This window comes from Hyperolius riggenbachi, chromosome 4 (genome assembly GCF_040937935.1).
Source record: "Hyperolius riggenbachi isolate aHypRig1 chromosome 4, aHypRig1.pri, whole genome shotgun sequence".
NCBI classification, from domain to species: Eukaryota; Metazoa; Chordata; class Amphibia; order Anura; family Hyperoliidae; genus Hyperolius; species Hyperolius riggenbachi.
The window spans coordinates 414,149,265-414,171,052 of record NC_090649.1 but is presented as its reverse complement, the minus strand read 5'-3'; the positions used below and the strand labels follow the sequence as shown (position 1 = coordinate 414,171,052).

The 21,788-nt window shown below is 42.7% G+C and overlaps 1 protein-coding gene across 5 annotated transcripts in view; it reads right to left on the bottom strand.

Annotated features, from left to right (window-relative positions):
* The window catches only part of USP34 (ubiquitin specific peptidase 34), a 240,088-nt gene that overhangs the window by 12,935 nt on the left and 205,365 nt on the right, over positions 1-21,788 (bottom strand). For all 5 annotated transcript variants that reach the window (XM_068232384.1, XM_068232385.1, XM_068232387.1 and 2 more), the window contains 14 exons: positions 21,404-21,572; positions 21,248-21,322; positions 17,015-17,166; positions 16,047-16,095; positions 15,799-15,903; positions 13,934-13,978; positions 12,600-12,704; positions 12,369-12,516; positions 11,082-11,716; positions 7,898-8,055; positions 7,198-7,276; positions 4,701-4,827; positions 4,460-4,567; positions 2,103-2,207 (listed from right to left, as the gene is read on the bottom strand). In XM_068232384.1, the coding sequence (XP_068088485.1) occupies positions 2,103-2,207; positions 4,460-4,567; positions 4,701-4,827; positions 7,198-7,276; positions 7,898-8,055; positions 11,082-11,716; positions 12,369-12,516; positions 12,600-12,704; positions 13,934-13,978; positions 15,799-15,903; positions 16,047-16,095; positions 17,015-17,166; positions 21,248-21,322; positions 21,404-21,572 (2,060 nt within the window). The remainder of the gene's footprint in view (positions 1-2,102; positions 2,208-4,459; positions 4,568-4,700; positions 4,828-7,197; positions 7,277-7,897; positions 8,056-11,081; positions 11,717-12,368; positions 12,517-12,599; positions 12,705-13,933; positions 13,979-15,798; positions 15,904-16,046; positions 16,096-17,014; positions 17,167-21,247; positions 21,323-21,403; positions 21,573-21,788) is intronic.

Genomic DNA, 21,788 nt, shown 5'->3' with positions numbered 1-21,788 from the left:
ATTAATAAGAAATATTTCATAACACTAAGCAATGCTAAAGCTCAACGAAAACCAAATTCATAAAGAGGAGGGCAGTTGGACTCAGAACAAAATCAATGTAGTCTCTTGCCCAAAATTGTAAATAAGTGTAGGAAAGGAGGGGGGAAATAGTACTTCATAGATGTGAACTCCTATATCAACAATATCACTTTAATTAATAATATAAACAGTGTACTTTATTAGAAAAGCAATACAAAATCCAAGAGAAATCAGACATCTATGACATTAGTCTCAAAAAAGCCACTTCAAAAATGTAGCCTATTTGCCATTTTGAGCATAGCCTCCTAGTTGCATGTCTGTTTATCAAAGTGTTCAATAGGCCACAATAAAGTTCAAAAAGTTAATCAATGTAAAGCAATCCAGTAGCACAGTGTTCCCCAACCCTGGTCCACCAACAGTACATGTTTGTAGAAATCCACAGAGCTCTGCTGAGACACTAATTACCTCACCTGTGCATGTTTATGGTTTCCTGTACTACTGGTGAGCCTTGAGGATAGGGTTGGCGAACTCTGTTTAAATAGCAGACTAATCAAATCCACAATTGTCAGAGGCAGAGCAGAGAACTAGTTACAAAAGGCAAGATGTTAATAAGGCTCCTTAGGGGGGGGGGGGGGGGGGGGGGGGGGGGAAAGACAGTTACAAACACTGGAAGGTGATGGGTTATCCTGACAGCAGTTCCATGCGTCGCTCCGATTTGCAATTTTAACAATAGTAGTTTCACTATAAAATTGTTTGTATGTAATCTGGATTTATTAGCGAGTGTGCTGCAGTTGGGCACCTGCTTGGCTTTTCATGTGTGTGCTTGAACTAACAGATCATTGGTTGTATGGATTGACCTGGATACAGTCTCAATTAAAGGGACTCAGAGCAGTGCAGAAAATATGGAAAGATGCATACCATTTTGAAGCTCTTTTTCTCCTCTATTTAATGATATATAAACCGCTGCCCTACACCTTTTAGTTTTCACTATTTTCGGGATCAAAATCGCGACCGCAGCAATTTCAATCACGCAAATAGCGAAAAATAAAAGATGTAGTTCGGCGGTTTATACATCATTAAATAGAGGAGAAAGAGAGCTTCAAAATGATATGCATCTTTCCATAGTTTCTGCACTTTTTGGAGTCCAGCATTGTATTACACAGTATTACATTGTATTACAACACTTTCCCCAGTGTTGGCAGCTCCATTCAGCACAATGCAATGAAATACAAGGAACCCAGGGGGATATAATTAGAAACATCATGCTGGTAGGTGGGAGGATATAATTAATTAGTTGTGGGTATGCTTAAAGGCATACCCACAGGCACTGCTCGGAGTACCTTTAACTGACTTATTCCACCTCTGGATGATAATTTGGCTGCAGGGAAGGCCTCCGTTACATAATTTAGTCTTCTGGATTGCTTTACAAAGATTAACTTTTTGCACTTGATGTCATGGTCCACTGAACACTCTGAGGAGACAGACATGTGATTAGGAGGTGCAAATACGCTGAACGGGCCACATTTTTTACATAGTTGTGAGATTTCTCTTATTTTGTATAGATTTTCGAATTAAAGTACATGGTTTATATTAATATTTTTTATTTATATAGCGCCAACATCTTCCATAGTGCTGTACATAGTACAAACAACTAATGGGGAACAAATATACATAAGAACTACAAGACACTGTACAGTCATAACATTGAATAGTAGAAATACAAATACATACATTGCTGATGTGTAGTTGGTACATGTGCATATGTTAAAATTACAGCAGTATGAGAAACACTAGGAGGAGGTCCCTGCCCTTGCGAGCTTACTATCTAAAGGGTAGTGGGGAGGAAACACAGGGGTTAGTGGGTGAGGCAGTGTGCCTTCAGTGCTGCTTATAGCAAATTATAGGCTTGTCTGAACAGCTGTGTTTTCAGAGTTACTGTCACAGCAATATTGATTGTTGGTAAAGGAGTTCATTCAAGACATCTTTCCCCCCCCCCCCCCCCTTTTCCTACATGAATATAAAAAAAGTACCCCATTAACTACATTTCCCAATAGCCATCAGAGGAGCTAGGAGCAGCCACTTACTTGGGATGTTGCTGTGGTGGTATGTGCAATGGTTGTGCTGTAAAAATGGAACGAGCGTGTGCAAAAAATCATGAGGACTCAAGAGCACGAGTTCCTTTAGCACATCTAAAAACAAAATTACAAGAAGGATGTTAGAATGTTGTACAATATTACACAAAACAATGAAGTAATCTGATACATCAAGTAATTAGTTGTCACAGCTGAATTACAAACATGACAATTTAGGTCCAGATACTGGTCTCATTCTTAAAAGGAACCTAAACTGAGAAGCATTTAGATCTTTCCTTTTAATATACCAGTTGCCCGACTTCTGCTGATCCTGTGTCTCTAAAGCCCCGTCTACACGGGGAGAGATTGTGGCGATCCGGCGGCTCGATTAGCCGCCGGATCGCCTCTTCCGCATGCCCGCCGCGTCCCCGCTCGGCGCGCATGCGCGGGAATCAATACCCGCTCGATTCCCGCTCGTCCCCGCGCCGCTTATCTGCCGCTCGATTCCCTGCCATTGTCCCCTCGCGGGGAGCGAGCAGGGAATCGGCGGTGCTAAGATCCGTCCTGTCGGATCTTATCAATCGAGCCGCATCATCGGCTCGATTGATAAGGAGCATCGCGGCCACATCTACGTGTGTAGATGCGGCTTAAAACTTTAAGCCACAGCCCCTGAACAAGCATGAAGATCAGGTGCTCAGACTGAAGTCAGACTGGATTAGCTGCATGCTTGTTTCAAGTGTGTGATTCAGCCACAGAGATCAGCAGGACTGCCAAGCAAATGGTATTGTTTAAAAGGAAACATCCATATCCCTCCCAGTTAAGGATCCCTTTAAGGTGCCCATGCATTATGTGATTTTAGCAGTTGATCGACCTACACACACCTCTCTCTCTGATCGAACAGGGATCTGATGGCTGTCATTAACCGCAGACCAATTCTCGAGCAATTTCAGCATGTAATCTTTCGGCAATCTGCCTCACCACCCCCTGCGTTATAGCACATGTGTGATGTCAGGCGCACCCACGTGCTATAAGGCAATGTGCTGGCAACCTCAAGGGCAGTAAATCTAGAAATGGAGTGCAGACACAGCAGCACCAATCGATGGACAGGAAAGGATAACTTCATGGGGCATCGTGTGTATGTGTGTTACGTGTACATTAGGAGGGACAGCGGTTGGGGGCTTCTGTTGCGTTTAAGATTATTGCCCACCATTAACGCCGTGCACTCGATCAAGCATGTTGGCCCAAATTTTTTTAAGAACGTCTTCATGAGGCATGCGACCAATTTCGGCCCAAAATTGGTTGCATCGTCGAATAGGCATGCTTTGGTGGCACTGATTTTAATACAACTTGATAATTATTTAACTGTATGGTCGATCGGCTGGCAAATCTATAGCTACATGGCCACCTTTAGACATACCACTACTGATGTGGAGCCACAAAGAGGCTCTGCCTGAACAGATAACACAGAGAACAAGCAGGGGGAGTGTGGCAGGTGGGAAGGTAAGTGATAGAAGAGATCCCACTAGATACTGTTGCCCAACAATCACCATGTGGGACAACTAATAGCCTGTACCCATGGATGTGCTCCAGAAACATGACTTCAATTCAAAGAGAAGGCGGAGATTAAAAAAACAAACAAAAAAAAAAACGAAGAGAATCAAGCGCAGAATAGAACTGTGCGGGAAAAATGGTCGCAACATCACACAGAAAATGTTACCGTGTGCACCCAGCATGAGACCCAACCTGGTTTACTAAGGTAATGACATCAACCATAAGATTGTACTAACCCCCCACCGCCCCCCTTATAATGTGCTGCCAGGACAGGCCTACATCATAGGTCATATATACTGTATGCTATGCACCAATCTCAGTAAAAATTTGTAAAGACAGTAAAGCATTGAAAATTCATGACAGATACCACCTGTCCCCCACTTCTCAGAATCCTCAATGCACCTGGCCTACACACACACACACACACACAGACACACACAGACACACACACACAGACACACACACACACACACACACACAGACACACACACACACACACACACAGACACACACAGACACACACACACACACACACACACACACAGACACACACACACACAGACACACACACACAGACACACACACACAGACACACACACACAGACACACACACACAGACACACACACACAGACACAGACACACACAGACACACACACAGACACACTGAATTTATACCATTCAACAAAACTGTACTTTCATTGTACATGTAAGATGGACAACTCAATTCCTGAAGTCCTTCTGTATTAGGAACAACTGGCTTTGCAGCTACACAACCTAACATTTACTGTGCATTCTAAATAACAATAGAGTGAGTTACCTATACAGGCATTTCTCAGTTCTGGAGGACTATAAGAATTTAACAATGTTAGGAGCTTGTGAGCAAATTCAATACGCTCCTGCCACTGGATAAGGGCCTGCTTTACATCTGTAGAAAAACAAGAGCAAAACAAACATAAGCTGCGAGTAATAAACATAAAACCATAAACACATGGTGTTCTATGCAGTGTAAAGTAGTAAAGATATAAATAGCACATAACATTCAGCTTAGCTCCTCCCACCTTTTCTCTGCAGATAAGGCCGTGTTGATTTGAGGACGGAAAGAAAGATGGACAAAAGCTCCACTAAGTCTCCAGTCACATGACAGGCTGTAGCTTCATGGTACATCATATGTAATGTGTTAAAGGACTGTAAATACAAAAGGTGGTTCCAAGTTACATGTCTTATTAAATGGATGATTTGTAGTAACAATCACATTTAAAGTGAACCTAAACCGTCACAAAAAAAAAGTTTCACTTACCTGGGGCTTCTACCAGCTCCTCCGCCCCCTTGTCACAGCTTACTTTCCGGCCAGTGCGCCTGTGGAACCGTGGTTGCGTGTCCTTGTTCGCGTTCCGTCCACAAGAGCATCCTGTACAGCACAATATGAGGTTTTCTCTTACTGTGCCTGCACAGGACGCTCTTGCCAACAACAAAGCAAACGTACGCGGCCAGGGCCCACGCAGGTGCCCGCCAACTGTCAGTCGGCAGAATGAAACTAAGCCACGGCGGGGGAACGGAGGATCGTTGAGGACAGGATCGCTGCTGGGATCCAGTAGAAGCCCTAAGTGAAACTTTTTTTGCGATGGTTTAGGTTCACTTTAAGGGAAAGAAAAAAAAAAAAAGATTGTTACCCTACAAAAGATTTTAATAATAGAGGAAAGGCAAAGAATTAAAACAGGAAAAGGGGATGTTGGGGTGATCATTATTTCTCACTGAAAATATTACAAATTAAGGCTCTACAAATGATTAAGAACCCTGTACAACAATACAGATTCTAAACTGGTCACATATACAGTCTTAACTGTACACTCCAGTACAATCAGTAATTTTACTGTGTTGGCTCCTATACATAGATATGGCACAATTACATGGCCAACATAGTGTGGTATATGGCCAGTATTTAGATTGCTGCAGTTGATCAGTGTGTAAAAAAAATAATTGCAGTTTATGTTAGTGTGCCACTAGGTTTAGTCAATCCATTGACTATCTGGTTATACCTGGTACCTTTATTTGTGTGGACTTTATATGGGGCATGAAAATATGGACCATCTAAGTAGCTGTGTAAACATTTTCCTACTTTTCACGTTAAATATCAGATCATATCATATCATTTGCACAGTGGGTGTTTTTTGCATATCAGACTACAGACTACTATTTTTCTCTGAAAGCAAGAAAAAAAAATAAAAAGCTGTGGTGTCAGGTTTCACACACAATTACAAATGTTTATAACAAGTTACATTTCCTCTGCTCTCTGCAGACAGTTCAGTAAGACACACATAGCTGCCAGCGAGAGCTTTCTCACACCCAGGGTTAACAGATGTAGTGTGAGGGATTCCCCCTCCCCTCAAGGTTCACTGGGCTGTAAGATTTGGCCAGACTTAACCTCAGTTAGGGCTGGTTCAGACGGACGTTTGCAGAGCGTTTACTGCCAGCGTTCGGGGCTTGGCGTTAAACGCTGCCATTCAAGTGAATGGGAGCGTTTGTACCAAGCTTTTACGAGCGTTTGCACAAACGCGGCGTTCGGGTCCCGATTTTCACTGGCGTTCAAGGAGCCCCTGGAAGCTACATGTTGCTTCCAGGGGCGGTTAACCGCGACGGGTAATGTCCCTCTAGGGGAAGAAAAAACGCGACCGCATCCGAACGCAATGCGAACGCTGCTGAAAGCCTGAACGCATTGCCGCCGCGACGCCAATGAACGCAACGCCTCCAAACGTCCGTCTGAACCAGCCCTTAAGAGTGAAAGGAATTTGATACAGTAAACAAAAGAGATAAGCAAGTGAAATGTATACATCATTATTTACCAACACTTCAGAAACTCTCAATCCCAGGTTTAAAAAAAAAAAACACGTTAATCGATCCTTTAAGTCATGTTTGTCACTGCATTCCACATCACTCAGATATTGCCTCCTTCCAATCTTGAATGAGGAAGTATCTGGGTAATGGAACACAACAGGGAATGCAGCTACCAGCGATGGAAACCAGGATAACTTAACAACCTCACCTCCCCCACCCCCAATACATGAATATTATACTGCACTCTGATAAATTCCCCGGAAGCTGATCCCTATTCAGAACCCAATGCCTGGTGTCCTGTATCATCCAATAACAATTAAGAAAAAAATTGGATTCGTTATGTTGTAATTGCGGTTGAATCCTTTTGGCAACATAGCGTCCATTATATACAAACAAAAATTAAAACGCAATTGTAGGTAGTACAGAATTGGTCAGAGCTTTCTTGTCAGTGTCCAACCTCCTATAAGCAGTTATACCCCCACTGGTGATGTGTTGGGTCTCCTAAGTACAATAGACAAAAGCTTACATAACCATTTTATTTGGCCAGCATGCAACTCTCCATCGACTTAGGAATGGAGTTCTTTCATGATAGCTCAGCCATTAATTTGGTATGCACAAAATTTTATTTAAAAGCACCACAAGTTTACTGCACAAATTACAGACAATACACCAAACACAAATAGCACAATACCAGAATGGTAAGAAATCCAGATAATAACTCACCTCCGTCATCAAGATTAATCCTCTGTTAAATACAACAAGAAGTCTGTCTTCATCAGACTCTAATAATATTCTGAAGGCACTGCAAAAGAGATCAAGCCAAAGCCGGTCAACAAATAAAACACTGAATCTGCCTAATGAGCAGAAAAACTGGCAATCACATGAACTCCTTGCAGCAAAACATTCCAATATTGCATAAATTAATGAATTAAATAACAATGTTATTTGTTAAAAACAAATATAAAAAAAGACCTTCCTCTTAAATGTTTTGTTTGTAAAGCTGACCATACGCACTTAAGATTGCCACCCAATATGGCAAACAGATCAATCCCTCTGATCTGATCAGAAAGGGATGGAATCCCCCCCCCCCCCCCCATACACTGCACACAGATTGTAAATAGATTTCACACCATGAAATTTATCAAATCGCAGTGTTGCACTGTTTGATACAGTGCAATTATTTTATTTATTTATTGTATTTATAAAGCGCCAACATATTACGCAGCGCTGTGCCTCAATCTACTGCTGCATACCTGCCACGTCCATTTTTATTTGCAAAATAGATCAAAATTACAATCGATAAAGCTAGCTGCGCTATAGCTTTCTGGCAGATTTGATAACAATGATTGAATCTGCCAGCACAAAATCTAAGCGTGTATGGCCATCTTTACAGTGAGGAAGCATACAACTCCTGCCCCCTTACCTTATTAATGTTGTCCAGCAGGAGCGGCCATCCAAGCAACGCAAGTAACAGTTTATGGTTGTCTTCTTAAACTGTTTGATATCTTCCAGCTCCTCCTCTCTCATATCTGGTCTCTGAGCTACAAAGAGCTGCATGAGATTAAACAGCTCCTCCACAGCCTGAACAAAGAAGACAGCAAAATAAATGGCAACGCACAAAACAGTGATTTACCCGTTCTGCTGCTGGGGTCGAGTGATCTGCTTTGAGATGATTTCTAGGGTGAACATATACAAACGGACTGACCCTCTCAGTGTAAATGATTCAATTGTGTGACTGACAAATCAAGAATTAAAGCAGCAGTTATGCAAAGCTGTAAATATGCAAGCTGAGCTAAAAGCGGCTCAGATCCCATCAAGCCGGATCACTGACCAGAGCGGGCAGTGCAGTGTCTGCTCAGAGATGGTGCATTGTGGTCCAGTTGGAGTCTGAAGCATATGCGTTTCTATCACAGGCTTGTGTGGGAAACACATCTATCTGGAATTACTGTGCAGGTCAGATTTTGGAGTTACAGATTGACAAGTGTAAACGGATCCTACTAATAGCATAGGATCCATTGACTGTCAGTTCCTGCAAACCTTTGGGGTCCATGTTGTGCTGCAGTGTGAACGGAGCCCAATTACTTGCCCTTTTTGTGCTATGCCAAAACGTTACCCCTGAAATAATTCTTTATTTGGGAGACAAATGTTTTCCAACTAATAGTGCAATAACAGTGGATGAAGGCATGGTGTCTGTGAGAACACAACCCTGCAGATAGAATTCATAAAAGAACAATGACAAATTGGACTTAAAGCACACCTTACCTCAGAGGCATATGTTGCCTGCCATATTCATTTCCTTTTAAACAATACCAGTTATATGGCAGTTCTGCTGATCACTTTGGCTGTCGAAGTCTCTAAATCGCACACTTGAAACAAGCATGCGGCAAGTCCAGTCAGACTTCAGTTAGATAAACATCATCTGTGCATGTTCAGGGCCTATGGCCAAGTGTACTAGAAACAGAGGATCTGCAGTCTGCCAAGCAATTTGCATTGCTTAAAAGGAAATAAATATGTCAGCTTCCATATCCCTCTCAGTTCAGGTATCATTTAAAGTGGACCTGAATTTTTGCACAGGACAGAAGGAAAACCGAGAAATGCAGTGCTTCCAAGCAGCATACGTACGTGCATCCTCTCATGACCCCGGCGCACGTGCGCTGGAGTCATGAGGGGGCGCCAGTAAACAGGACGGTACAGAAGCCTCTGTGCCGGGATTGCGCAGACTGGTAGGATCACAGCCAGGCGCAGCATCCCCAATCATTACAGCAGCTGCTGCTATGCTGCTTGCGAGCACTGACGATTGCGCTGTCGCCTTGAAACAGACACATAAGCCTATATCCAATTCACTTTTTCTCCTACGTTTTCTACTAGGTGATATGTTCACATCTTACCAATAAAATGCTTTTAAACCAACAGAAAACAAGAAAATAAAATACTCAAAATAACTGACATTTTCACCTACTTTTTTGGCACTTTCCAAATTAGTGTTGAAAAGTGATTTTTAACAGAAGTTGAAAACATTATCTCCGAGGAGAAAAAAAAAAACTTAGGAGAAAATGGTGAACTGTAATAAGGGCTCTACTGTCTCCACTGACCAGTCACAATGGCATTTGAAAGAAATCCTCACTTATAGTTTTGTTTCAGTTTCAAATCTACAGAGGAAACTGTACTCACTCCACTAATGACTTTAGGCTAGTATTAAGGAAGTGTTAAAGGGGAGTAACATACTGTATATACTCGCATATAAGCAGAAGTACCCCCTTTTCCCTCAGGAACCATTTTTTTGTGCTGAAAAATTAGGCTTATACACTGAATATATAAGGTAAGCAAACAAGACATATTCGTGTTAAGGATACATGACCCAAGGCAAAGCTATCTAAGGTAAGAACAGATATATGTTCATACTGGCTCCACATACCTCTGTGCATTGTCCTTCCTACTGACTCCCATAATTATGCCTTTAAAAAAAATGTGACTTTTGGATGAAGTCCTATTTTCAGACAGGAAGAGGCAGTCTTGCTGTGATGTTCCTGAATACCATCCTACTCTTCCCCACCTTATTCACTCCCCTTAAGAAGAGGAAATGGGAGGGGACCGGAGGGAACGCCGCAGCAAGAATTTTCAGGTCTGAAAATTTGACAGTCAAAAGTCTGATTTTCAAAGGCATGATTATAGGGAACAAGGAGAATAAGGAAAGAAAACAGAGCGCACAGAGGAACGTGTATCCACCAGGAAAATTCCTCTCAGCTCACCTTAGGTAGCTTTGCTTCTGGTGTGCTTTAACCCTTTGCACAGTAAAAGGAATCAGGCGTGTGTACGCGCCTTAAGAGCCATATACATAATGACGTTATACAACTGATCAGCTTGTACAACATCATTGTGCATTTGCATGCTGCAAGGTAAGCCTAAGGATTCATTAGAAATCTGCCACAGCTGATCAGCACACACCAACAACAGAAGAGTTTTCATCTTAGACAATGTTAGAGGTACTTTTGAGGTTTGTGAAAAAAAAAATGTAAGGTGTAGTATATAAGCTTAAAGGATATGTCCAAAAAACAAAACAAAACATCTACTTACTTTCCTCCAGCCCCTGGTAGCCTATCTGTCCCTCACCGCAGCTCCGGTGTCCACGGATACCCTCCTTTGCAGATGCTGACCTCACCAGGTCGGCATCTACTGCGCCTGCGCTGCTTACAATCTCACACTCGTAGCTGGGAGCGTTCTGCACAGGCGCAGTACTTCTGCGCCTGCGCAGAATGCTCCAAGTTATGGAAGCGCGATCGCGAGCGGCACAGTAGATGCCGACCTGGTGAGGTCAGCATCTGCATCGGAGGGGATCTGGAGCTGCGGTGAGGAACAGTTGAGACTGCCAGGGGCAGGAGGAAGCCATTTTTCTTTTCCTCAGACGTATCCTTTAAATGTACAAAGGGTTAATATGATCATATATTTTCATAAGCTGATTCAAAAACGTCAGGACAAACAACTAGCCAGAGCATGACTTCTCAGCTGGCATTTCCTGTACACCTGCATTAATATGAGATCACAAAGTACATCTATGATTCAAACATCAGAACCAGAAGATTTTCAATAATCTCGCTTTCCTTTCTTACCGCAGGGTACTGACTGGCATGTGGGGTAAGGTTTTTAAAGGCCCACTGAATGTTCTGATGTGAGGCAAGTTGACGGGTGAAGGCAGGAGACTGTTCACAGCACATCCGAAGAATGCCGTAATAAGCTGGCAGCATGCCACGGTTGAAGAGCACCACGTCTTGGTCATCGTGATCCGCCAAGATATAGTTGAAGGCAATATTCTTGGTCACCACAGGGTTCTGAACAATAAGGCGCACATTCTCAGGGCAGTCAACACAGACATTGTACCAAAAGGAAAGCAAGGCTTGCTTGTTGTGATTTGTGGCTATGGCTGGTTCAGACAGCTTGGGCTGGAAAAGGTTCCACAGATCCATAAAATACGTGGAAAACATGAGCTTCTCAGTTTTGGAAATCAAGCAATAAGTCATGAAGCTAAAATAGGGCACCAGTTTGGTGGTACCATGCACAGCAGCATCAACATAGAGCTTTGCTCTGGAGAGGAGGCCCAGGAGGACATTGTACACCTGGTGTAGTACCACTGTGGTTTCCGGGCTAAGGGGTAGGTCTCTGGTGGGAATGTGGAGAGATCGTGTGGATCGAAACATCTGACGAAAAGAGTTGCTTGGAATAAGTGACACCAACAGGTAGGCGGCAGCTAAAGGAAAAATAAATTGTATTAATTATCTTCAAACATTTCATAATTGCTTTGTCACTAATTTAAACTAGCTTTAACTACAGTACTTAAAACAAGAGCACCTCTGGCTACATTTGGTAAAATTTGGATGGCTTCAGTTGGACATTAATCGCCAGCTTTGATTGCATTTATGATAATTGTACAGTTATACAATAATCATTGAAGTTACTGGTATGAGTGGTTGTTTGATTGTGTGTATGTGTGTTGGTTGTTAAAACACTAGAAGAATTTTATACTGGTAGCTACAAGGCAATGCATTCACTGCCTTTCTGTTGCCCTGTACAGGCTGGGCGCTTGCAGAGGGTAGTAAAGAGGCATTCATTGTATGGAGGCTCACCTGTGTGAGGCTGCAGCAATACTCAGATGTGAAAAGAGGCGGTTCTTTGCTACCTGGTAACACTGCATGGTAAGCGCTGATGTGATTTTGATGAAAGCTAGGGTTGTCCTTATACATTAAACTTTTACCACGGTCTAAAGATATTGTGAGAACCTCAGAGTGTAATGTATTAAGTTGCGGAATACGTGGATTGCTCTGCACTGAGGAACACTAGAGTGCTTGGCAGATTCCTGAAATTCCATAGGACACTATACATTTAGGAAATGTGCTACTTACATGTTCTAACTCTTGGATAATTGTGCGCCAGGAGGAAACGCTCCACCCAGTTTTCCATGTTCTGCAGCACCCAACTGTGTGCCAGCTTGTTTCGAGGTGTCTGCACTGCCAGCCAATCCAAGCACTGGGAAGGGTTGTATTCAATCACCTTAAATAGTGAAGAGGTGAGACGAAAGCAATTTTATCAAAATGTATGCGCCACAAACACACACACCACATCAGTCAACTTACCTCCCATATTCTCTGCAAAATGTATGAGGCAAAAGGGGGCATTCCAGGAGGTCCACCAGAAAACTCCATAATCATGGTTAGCAGCTTGAAGAAAGGGTTAGCAGCCTGGAATATGCAATGCCACAGAATTAATAAAGGCTCCTTTTCATGGGACTTATGGTTTTGTATTTACTGCTGGCATATACTGTATGTTTATGTGTACTGTATGTTCTATGTTCCCTGTACTGCCAAGAGACTATAAGGGCCCATTCACACGAGAGTTTTGCCGACGATTTTGGCAAAACGCTCAAACGCTAGTGTTTTTGAAAGCGCTAGTGTAATTAAACTCTATGGGTCCGTTCTCACTCGGGCGATTTGCGCTAATCGACGCAAATTGCCCCAAATCGTGAAATGCAAACGCATCGCCTGCACCATTTTCAGGCGATTTGCCGGCGATCGCGTTTTAGTGCTATAGAAGCGCTAAACGCGATCACGGAGAAATCGCTGCACTGTCCAGTGATTTATCCACAGAAAAATCACTCCCGCAAAGCGCCGGTAAAAATCGCCAGCGTTTTGCGCTTCTAAGTGTGAATGGGCCCTTACAGTTCAACTGATGGGAGCGAAAATGTGATCTACGAATTCAAAGGGGGGAAAAAAAAAGTTGATAAATCTGAATGGTAGGGATGATCAATGAGTAGGAAATAGTTTCTCCTTGAATTCAAATTTCATGCACATTATATGCAGCTTGAAACTGAACCAGTCAGAATAACTTCCTACCAATTTTTATTGGTTCAAGTTCAAGCTGCATAATTTACATTCAATTTAAATGTAAGAAAAAGACTGCATTTCATTGATCATCCCTAATTGTGGGTACTTTAAAAAAACAAAAAACATTTTATATTGCTTGCACCCATTACAGAAATACTGTATTTAGCCAGTTATATCACTAACACTTTTGTGTCACACTCCATATCCAACCAAGTGATACCACTCAATCATATGACTATTACTTCCTGTGTTATGTGCCTCCATACTGACCAATGACTTTTGCCCAATTCCCTCAATTAAGCAGGCAGGTGTGACTGAAGGATCATAACCTGAAATAAATAGCGGTGTCACCCTGTCCCTCTACAGCACAGCAGATTACTGCTAGTGAAAGCAGCTTTCTCAGGAGTCACAATGATCAGCATCCCATTCCCTTCAATTAGAATGTGCAGGCATACTAATATAACCTAATAGTTGTGAGGAGATTTATTTAGCAGACACTATTATGGGAGAGAAGTTTAGCAGTAGTTTTGCTGACTGGGTTTATAGTTGTGTTTTAAGAGGAATAGTTTAAACAATTAAGTACCTACCTCTGGAGTCAGCTTCGCTATAGAGGTGAAGAGCATTGATGCAATCTAAAAGACAAGAAGAACAGCATGTAAATATGCAATATCATGCATTTGTATTTGCAAGTTATGGTGGCCACACACCATTCAATGCAAATATTTTACACCAATTTGATACAAATGATCGGTTGTGCAGAAAAATTGAAAGTATTTTTTCTGCTATTCGAGTGAGAAATTTCATCAAATTTCCCATTTTTTTCTATACAAGTTGATCAAGAGTGTTGGATTTTTCTGATCAATTTACAAACTGCTTTGCTGCTGTCATGAGCCTATACGCTATGTCGTTGTTGTGAATTATGTATTTATATACTGCACCTTAGCAATACTGCACTTACACGTTAGCATTTTTTCCCTTGAAAAAGCTCCCATCTAGGAAGTGAAACATGTCGGGTTTCTGGTGAGGGTTTGTGTAATTTATTATTTAGAACAATGATGTATAGGGAAATGAGGTTTTTCCTCATACATATGCACGCTGATTCCCACATCATTGACTAGATTCCAGTATGATTTTCTGTGACAGCACTTTACAAGATTTTAATAATGTATGATTAAAAGATAAGTTTTATTAGTCCCTGTTGACAGAGGCATTTATGGTGTATAAACATTTGAAATCTGCCTTAAGGGCCCGTTTCCACTTGTGCGTTGCGATCCCGTCGCAGAAAACGCGTCAACGAATCCGCATGCAGGTGCGGATTCATTCGCGTTTCCATGCGGATTTTCACGTGGAACCACTCACTGTTTGCGCTATACGATATTAACCATGTCAATGCCGGCAAGCATTTTTTACACGGAAACGCCAGGAAAACCGCAAGACTAACATGCTTGCGGTTTTCCAATTACATTACATTAGCAGCGATTCGCGTGCGGGTGTGTGGCATGCGAATTCTGACGGCTCTGCCATGCAGATTTTTTCTGCACAGCAGACCGCACAGAATTCCTGATAAGTGGAAACAGGCCCATCCACTTGTATTGGTTATGCAATTCTGCATGCAGAAAACACATGCAGATTCGCTCTAGTGGAAACGGGCCCTAAAGGAAACCTGCACATTTTCCTGCCCCATGATATACTTACCAGGGGCTTCCTCCAGCCCCTTGAAGCCGACGTCACACTCTGCATCTCTGATTGGAGCCACCAGCCCGGGGGAACCCGCCGGTGCAGAGGCCAACCTCAGGGTCATCCTTACTGCACCTGCATGAAGCGCTGCTGTCCATCAAGTCCACGTTGTCCGCAGGGTACTGGGCAGGACAACGTGAACTTGGACAGCGGCGCTCGCGCAGGGACAGTAGAGGTGGTCGGCCTCTGCACACAGTGCGGACCCTGGGCTGGCGGCTGCAAACGGAGATACGGCATAGGATATGTCGGCTGCAAGGGGCCGGAGGAAGCCCATGGTAAGTATATCATGGAGCAGGAAAATTTGCTTGATGCTTCCTTTAAATAATGGTGTCCTTTAGAGAGCAAGCAGAGTACAGGTTACTTTTTACAGATAAACTATGTATACAGGCAATCCCCAGTTAAACAAGATAGGGAGTGTAGGTTCGTTCTTAGCCTGAATCTGTTCTTAAGTCGTAACACTGTGCCATCTCTGTACCCAGTACCTCTTCTGTGCCCCCTGTGTCAACTCTGCTCCCTGTAACTGCGTATACAAGTTTAAAAGGCTTCTTTTTTTAATTGATTTTCTCAAAAACTACAATTTGGAGAAAACATAATTTTGACTTGTTCCCACAGACTACATGTCGTTCCTATTAGAGGGTCGTTCGTAAGTCAGGGACTACCTGTAATTATAGTAAGGACACTGATAACTCAATGTCCTAGAAAGTGTAACACTTACATGTTCTGCAAGGCGGTTGTTGTATCGGCAAAGGCTGAAAATAAGATTACAGGTTTGCCGGATATTAATTCCATCTCGTATGTGTTGGAACAGAAAAGGGAAGCCCTAAAAAAAACAAAAACACACAAATTTATCATCTGTAACCTAAAACTATAGAATGAAACAACATGCAAAACGGTAGCATCCAACTCATCCAATTACAAACACATTGCATGTACATTTACAGGAATCACAGACAATAAGATTACCTTTCCACCTGTTAGTGCAGCCATGTCATTCTGAGACAATGTGAGATGCCTAGAAACAGGAAGAAAAGTATCGTCATTGAAGTTTACTGAAAATTTTCCAAAAGTCCATTTTTTCCTTAGTGGTCAGTTGCGTTGCAGAATTCTGCATGTCAACTCATTGCCCATACAATGCTATGGGGCTGTTCACAGTTAAGAAACCGTGTGTTATTCTATCTTCCTGCATGCAGGCTTTGCATTAAAGTCTATGTCCAGTCTGCATTGCAGTCCGCAGTCATTACAAGAGTTATGCAACTGACCACTGTGAACCTAGCCTGAGGCTTGGCTCACACTGATGCTTGTTATAAATGTGTTTTTAGGGCAAAGTAAACCAGCAGTTTAGCTGCTCTCTAGCACTACTTTGGGTCAGCTAGATCGCGTACTGGTAAGGCTGTTGCCTTTGATGTATAATTGGAGCCCTTGACCAGGGTTCGAATCCTGGGACAGTATGTAAAACAGTAAGGAGTATTTGGGCAAGGCTCCCCAATGATCCTGGTCGCTTGTGGAGAAAAAAAAGTCTAAATGTTTTGTGTCTTGTATTGTCTACTTCCAATGCCTATTTCTGCAAACTACAATGGGTAAACCACGGTGTCCTGCTCAAATAATGCATTTTTTCAATTTTTTTCTTATTTTTCCTATTAAAATGCATTGAGGATACAATAATTATTACAAAAAAAGTACCACCCAAAGAAAGCCTAATTGGTGGCAAAAAAAACAAGGTATAGATCATTTTGTTGTGATAAGTAGCAATAAAGTTATTGGGGAATGAAAGAGAAGTGCTGAAATGTGAAAATTCCTCTCGTCCATAAGGTGAAAACAACACGCGGGCTGAAGTGGATATTATTAAAAATAACACAATATCTGTTCTGTCATACATATGCAAATGGTGCTCCTCAGATGCAGGGAGACAAGAATCATAGCCATTAGTCTACCTTTCTGAACGGGACTGTTCCACCAGGAATGCTATGAGCGCAATCATCTTCTCAAGAGCAGCCGGCCTGTACTTTTCTTCAGCAAGTGACAAGATATCTTCTTCCTCCTCTTCCTCGCCTTCTTCTTCTTCAGACAACACTTCAACCTGTGGCTGAAAAACAATTCCAACAGCAATTATTAAAGTGGCTTCCAATATCAAAGCTGCCTGTTTTTACATTTGTTCATACTCATGCAGACTGCTACGCAAAAATAAAGAAAAGGAAGCACGCTACCCGTATTCATTTTCTTGCACAGAGAAGTGTGCCCAGCTTATAGCCTGGTGCCCTTCAGCTCCTGTGCGCAAGGTACTTCCTGTGCAGCACGTGATCCTGGCCACTATTAGAGTATATATGAGAGTAGCCCACAATGCAACAGCACTTTTCAATTAAGGAAGCATTTTATTTGATTTTGGACAACCGATTCTTCTAATTATTTCTCTACATAATCACCTCTTTTAAGCATTTATCATATATTTTTTACAAGGTTTTAAATCCCTGTGTTGTAGCAGCACACTCCTTGACTATGAATCAAAGGGACTGGGGGCTTTAGGTTAATGCTGCTGAACAAACCGTTACTGGCACATTAAAGCAAATGGATAGGCAGCTTCTAAAGGGCAATGCAAAGCTCCCCTCTTGTCTTGAAACACTGCTCTCTGGTGGAGGTCCAAATGAAATGCTGTACTGTATGATGAGTGGGTCATCCCCCCTGAGAAGTGTGCAAACCTGGTGGCCAATTACAAGAAACGTCTGACCTCTGACTGCCAAAAAGGCTTAGTATTAAAGCATCTTTTGATAGGAGATCAAATACTTATTTCACTCATCACAATGCACATCATTTGTTCTTTTGTTGTTATTCGGTTTCTTGCAGCTACAATAAACCTACCATTACAATTCTAGATTGGTTATTTCTTTATCAGAGGGCAAACAAGCAAAATCAGCAAAGGATCAAATACTACTTTCTCTAGCTTTACAAGAGAGAAAAATCAAACTATGCGAAAGATGTTGTCTGGACACAGAAAATAATGAAAGACGTTATTTATACAGGGTGGGCTATTTATAAGGATGCACCTTAATAAAATGGGAATGGTTGGTGATATTAACTTCCCGTTTGTAGCACATTAGTATATGTGAGAGGGGAAACCTTTCAAGATGGGTGGTGACCATTTTGAAGTCAGCCATTTTGAATCTAACTTGTTTTTTCAAAAGGAAGAGAGTCATGTGACATCAAACTTATTAGGAATTTCACAAGAAAAACAATGGTGTGCTTGGTTTTAACGTAACTCTATTCTTTCATGAGTTATTTACAAGTTTCTCTTTGTTTACAGCCATTGACATGTCGCCGAGATTAACACGTGAGAAGCGAATAGAAATTGTGTTGATGTCTGGTGAACGCAGTACCCAGGTAATTGCAGCAGATTTCAATGCAAGACACCCTACCAGACCACTCATCTCCCATGCTACAGTTATCAAACTGCTTGCTAAGTTTCATGAAACTGGTTCAGTGTTGGATTTGCCAAATTGTGGACGCCTGAAATCTGTCACTAATGAAGAAACATCAGTGGCTGTCCTAGCTTCATTCAGCAAGAGCCCACAGCGTAGCACTCGCCGCATGTCACTGGAGAGTGGCATTAGTCAACATCCCTTCGGCGGATATTAGCTACTCACAAATGGCACCCTTACAAACTCGAGCTACTGCAGCATCTCAACGAGGATGACCCAGATCGGCGCACTAGAATTTGCAGAATGGGCAAAACAAAAATTGGAACAGGACCCTCAGTTTACGCAGAAGATTTTGTTCAGTGATGAGGCAAACTTTATGTGAATGGTGAAGTTAAACAAAACCACCGCTATTGGTCTGACACTAACCCACATTGGATAGATCCCTCCAAGACTGTTGGAACAAAAAAATTTAAGGTATGGTGTGGTATACAGGGTCAAAGATAGTGGGGCCATTGTTCATCAATGTAAACCTCAAGGCCACTGGATATGCGAAATTGCTACATGATGAGTTTCCCTCTTTATGCACTGAAGCTGGCACATTCCCTGAGTTTTTCCAGCAAGATGGTGCACCACCACATTATGGGTGTCAGGTCCGAGCATTTCTAGATGAACAGTTTCCTGGAAAGTGGAATGGTCATCGTGGGCCAGTAAAATGGCCACCAAGGTCTCCCGATCTGTCCCCCTTAGACTTATCTTTGGGGTCATCTGAAGTCAGTTGTCTACGCTGTGAAGATACTAAATGTGAAGCACCTGAAACTATGGATACTGGAAGCCTGTGCTAGCATTTCTGCTGCGGTGTTGCTATCAGTGTGTGAAGAGTGGGAGAAGAGGGTTGCATTGACAATCCAACACAATGGGCAGCACATTGACCACATTTTATAAGTGGTCAGAAACTTCTAAATAACTCATGAAAGAATAAAGTAACATTAAAAACAAGGACACCATTGTTTTTCTTGTGAAATTGCCAATATGTTTGATGTGTCACATGACCCTCTTCCTATTGAAAAAGGTTGGATTCAAAATGGCCGCCATGGTCACCACCCATGTTGAAAAGTTTTCCCCCTAACATATACTAATGTGCCACAAACAGGAAGTTAATATCACCAACCATTTCCATTTTATTACGGCGTATCCATATAAATGGCCCCCATGTACTATTCATGACTGTTTCCTGAAAACAGAGTAAACCACAGCGCTGGGCAGGCGCGTGAGTCAGTCCATTGAGCGCCAGGGGGTTTGGCGCACCAGGTGACTGACGGGGAGAGGGTGTCACAAAGGCCTGACACAGACACCATGAGCAGGATCCCCTCCTCCTGCACTCTCCCCCTCCAGATATGCGGAAGTCAGGCAGAGAATAACTCAACTGACTTCCGTATTCCAGCCGCTGGAGCGCTGCATCACAGTCACAGGTCTCCGCTTTCAATGTCGCTCACTGTGCTTCCTAATGAGCGACTTTGAAGGCGGGAGACCTGTGGCACGTGACGGTGACGCAGAGCTCCAGCATCTGGAACGCGGATATCTGGAGTGGAAGAGTGCAGAAGAATAGGACCCAGGTAAAGGTGGTGGTGGGCTGGGTTCTGAGCTCCCCCTTCTTGTGCTGCTTCCCATACTGGGGCCAACTATGCTACCTATACTGGGTGCAGCTATACTGGAGCAACTATGCTATCTACGCTGGGGGCAACTACACTGGGGGCAGCTATACTAGCTATACTGGGGGCAACTATACTACTTTTACTGGGGCAACTCTGCTACCTATAATAAGTGCAACAATACTAGCTATACTGTGGCAACTATACTAAGGGCAACTATACTAGCTACCTATACTGGGGGCAACTATACTAGCTACCTATACTAAGGCTACTACCTATACTACTTATATACTTGGGTAACTGTACTACTTATCCTGGGGAAACTAAACTAGCTACCTATACTGGGGCAACTTATACTACCTATACAGGAGGCAACTATACTAGCTACCTATACTGGGGGCAAATGTATCAAATAGACTGGGGCAACTATACTGGGTGGATTACCACACTGTCATTAGGAATGAGTGCAAAATATGCCCTATACGCAAATTTTGCCCACTAGCAAACCAGAATGATAGCCCCAATTGCAATAAGCCCTTCTCAGTTTTGCATAAGCTCCACCCCTCTCCATCAATAACCAGTGACCTCTTTCTTAGTCCGCCCCCTTCAGCACGCAATAATGCTTCCTCCAATGCCCCTTCTCCCCACCCCATCCTCAGCAGCAGCAAGTGACCTCTCTTCCTCCTCCTCCAGTAGAAGCCAGAGACCTATCTTTCTTCTTTCAAATACTGCGATAGTAGGAAGCGGTCAGTGACGAGGCAGAATGAGCTGGAGGCTACATTTCTTCCAGAAGTTAGTGCAGTGCCACGGCACTCCTTCCTATAGGGGGTGCGGCTTACTTATTTTCAGCCAGCAACAAGGAGGGGGTATGAAAATTAATCTTTCAAATGCCAATTAATGTACAAAAAAAAAAGTTTAACAGGTTTTTATCTCTAACTGTATAGTCTCTTTTTATAATATAAAGTCTCTCTGCAATAAGCTGATCTCTCATTTACATCCCAATAAAACAGGGACACAAGCCAGTGGCAGTTCCTCCTGCCTTGTACTGTGTCTATGGTAATACTTGCCAAGATAACAAAGGTGTAATTGTAGTTAGACTACTTACGTTTTCTGGTCCTTTGGTTCCCATGTAAAAATGTACCATGGTAGATATGGCTTGTAGGGACAGCAAAAACTGGCTCTGAAAAACAAATTTGTTTCAACGATTATATGTGTTGTGAATGAACAAATAACGGAGTAAGACAAATCAGAAGGCAATTACCTCCTCCTCTCCCATTTTAACAAACTCATACAAGAAGGCAAAGTACTCGGTCAGATGTTTACTGTGAGGCTTCACACCATGCTCCATAATGGACAGTAATGTTTTCACAAAGCGAGTGACACAGGAGCGGCTTCCTATGTCTTCTACAGGCCCATCCATGTCGTCAGAGCTGGAAGTGAATGAGGAAATAGTGATGAGGAATGACGAAACCGCTGATGTCTTCCAATGCAGACATTTTACCAACACACACATATACTGTATACACACGTTCATTGGGGTGGCAATTGGGGATAGTTGTGAACGCACTGCGGACCCTGGATCAGAGGGAGGCTCATACAGGTTGAAGAAAGTAATTTGTGCACCAGTGGCTACCTGGTAAGATCTC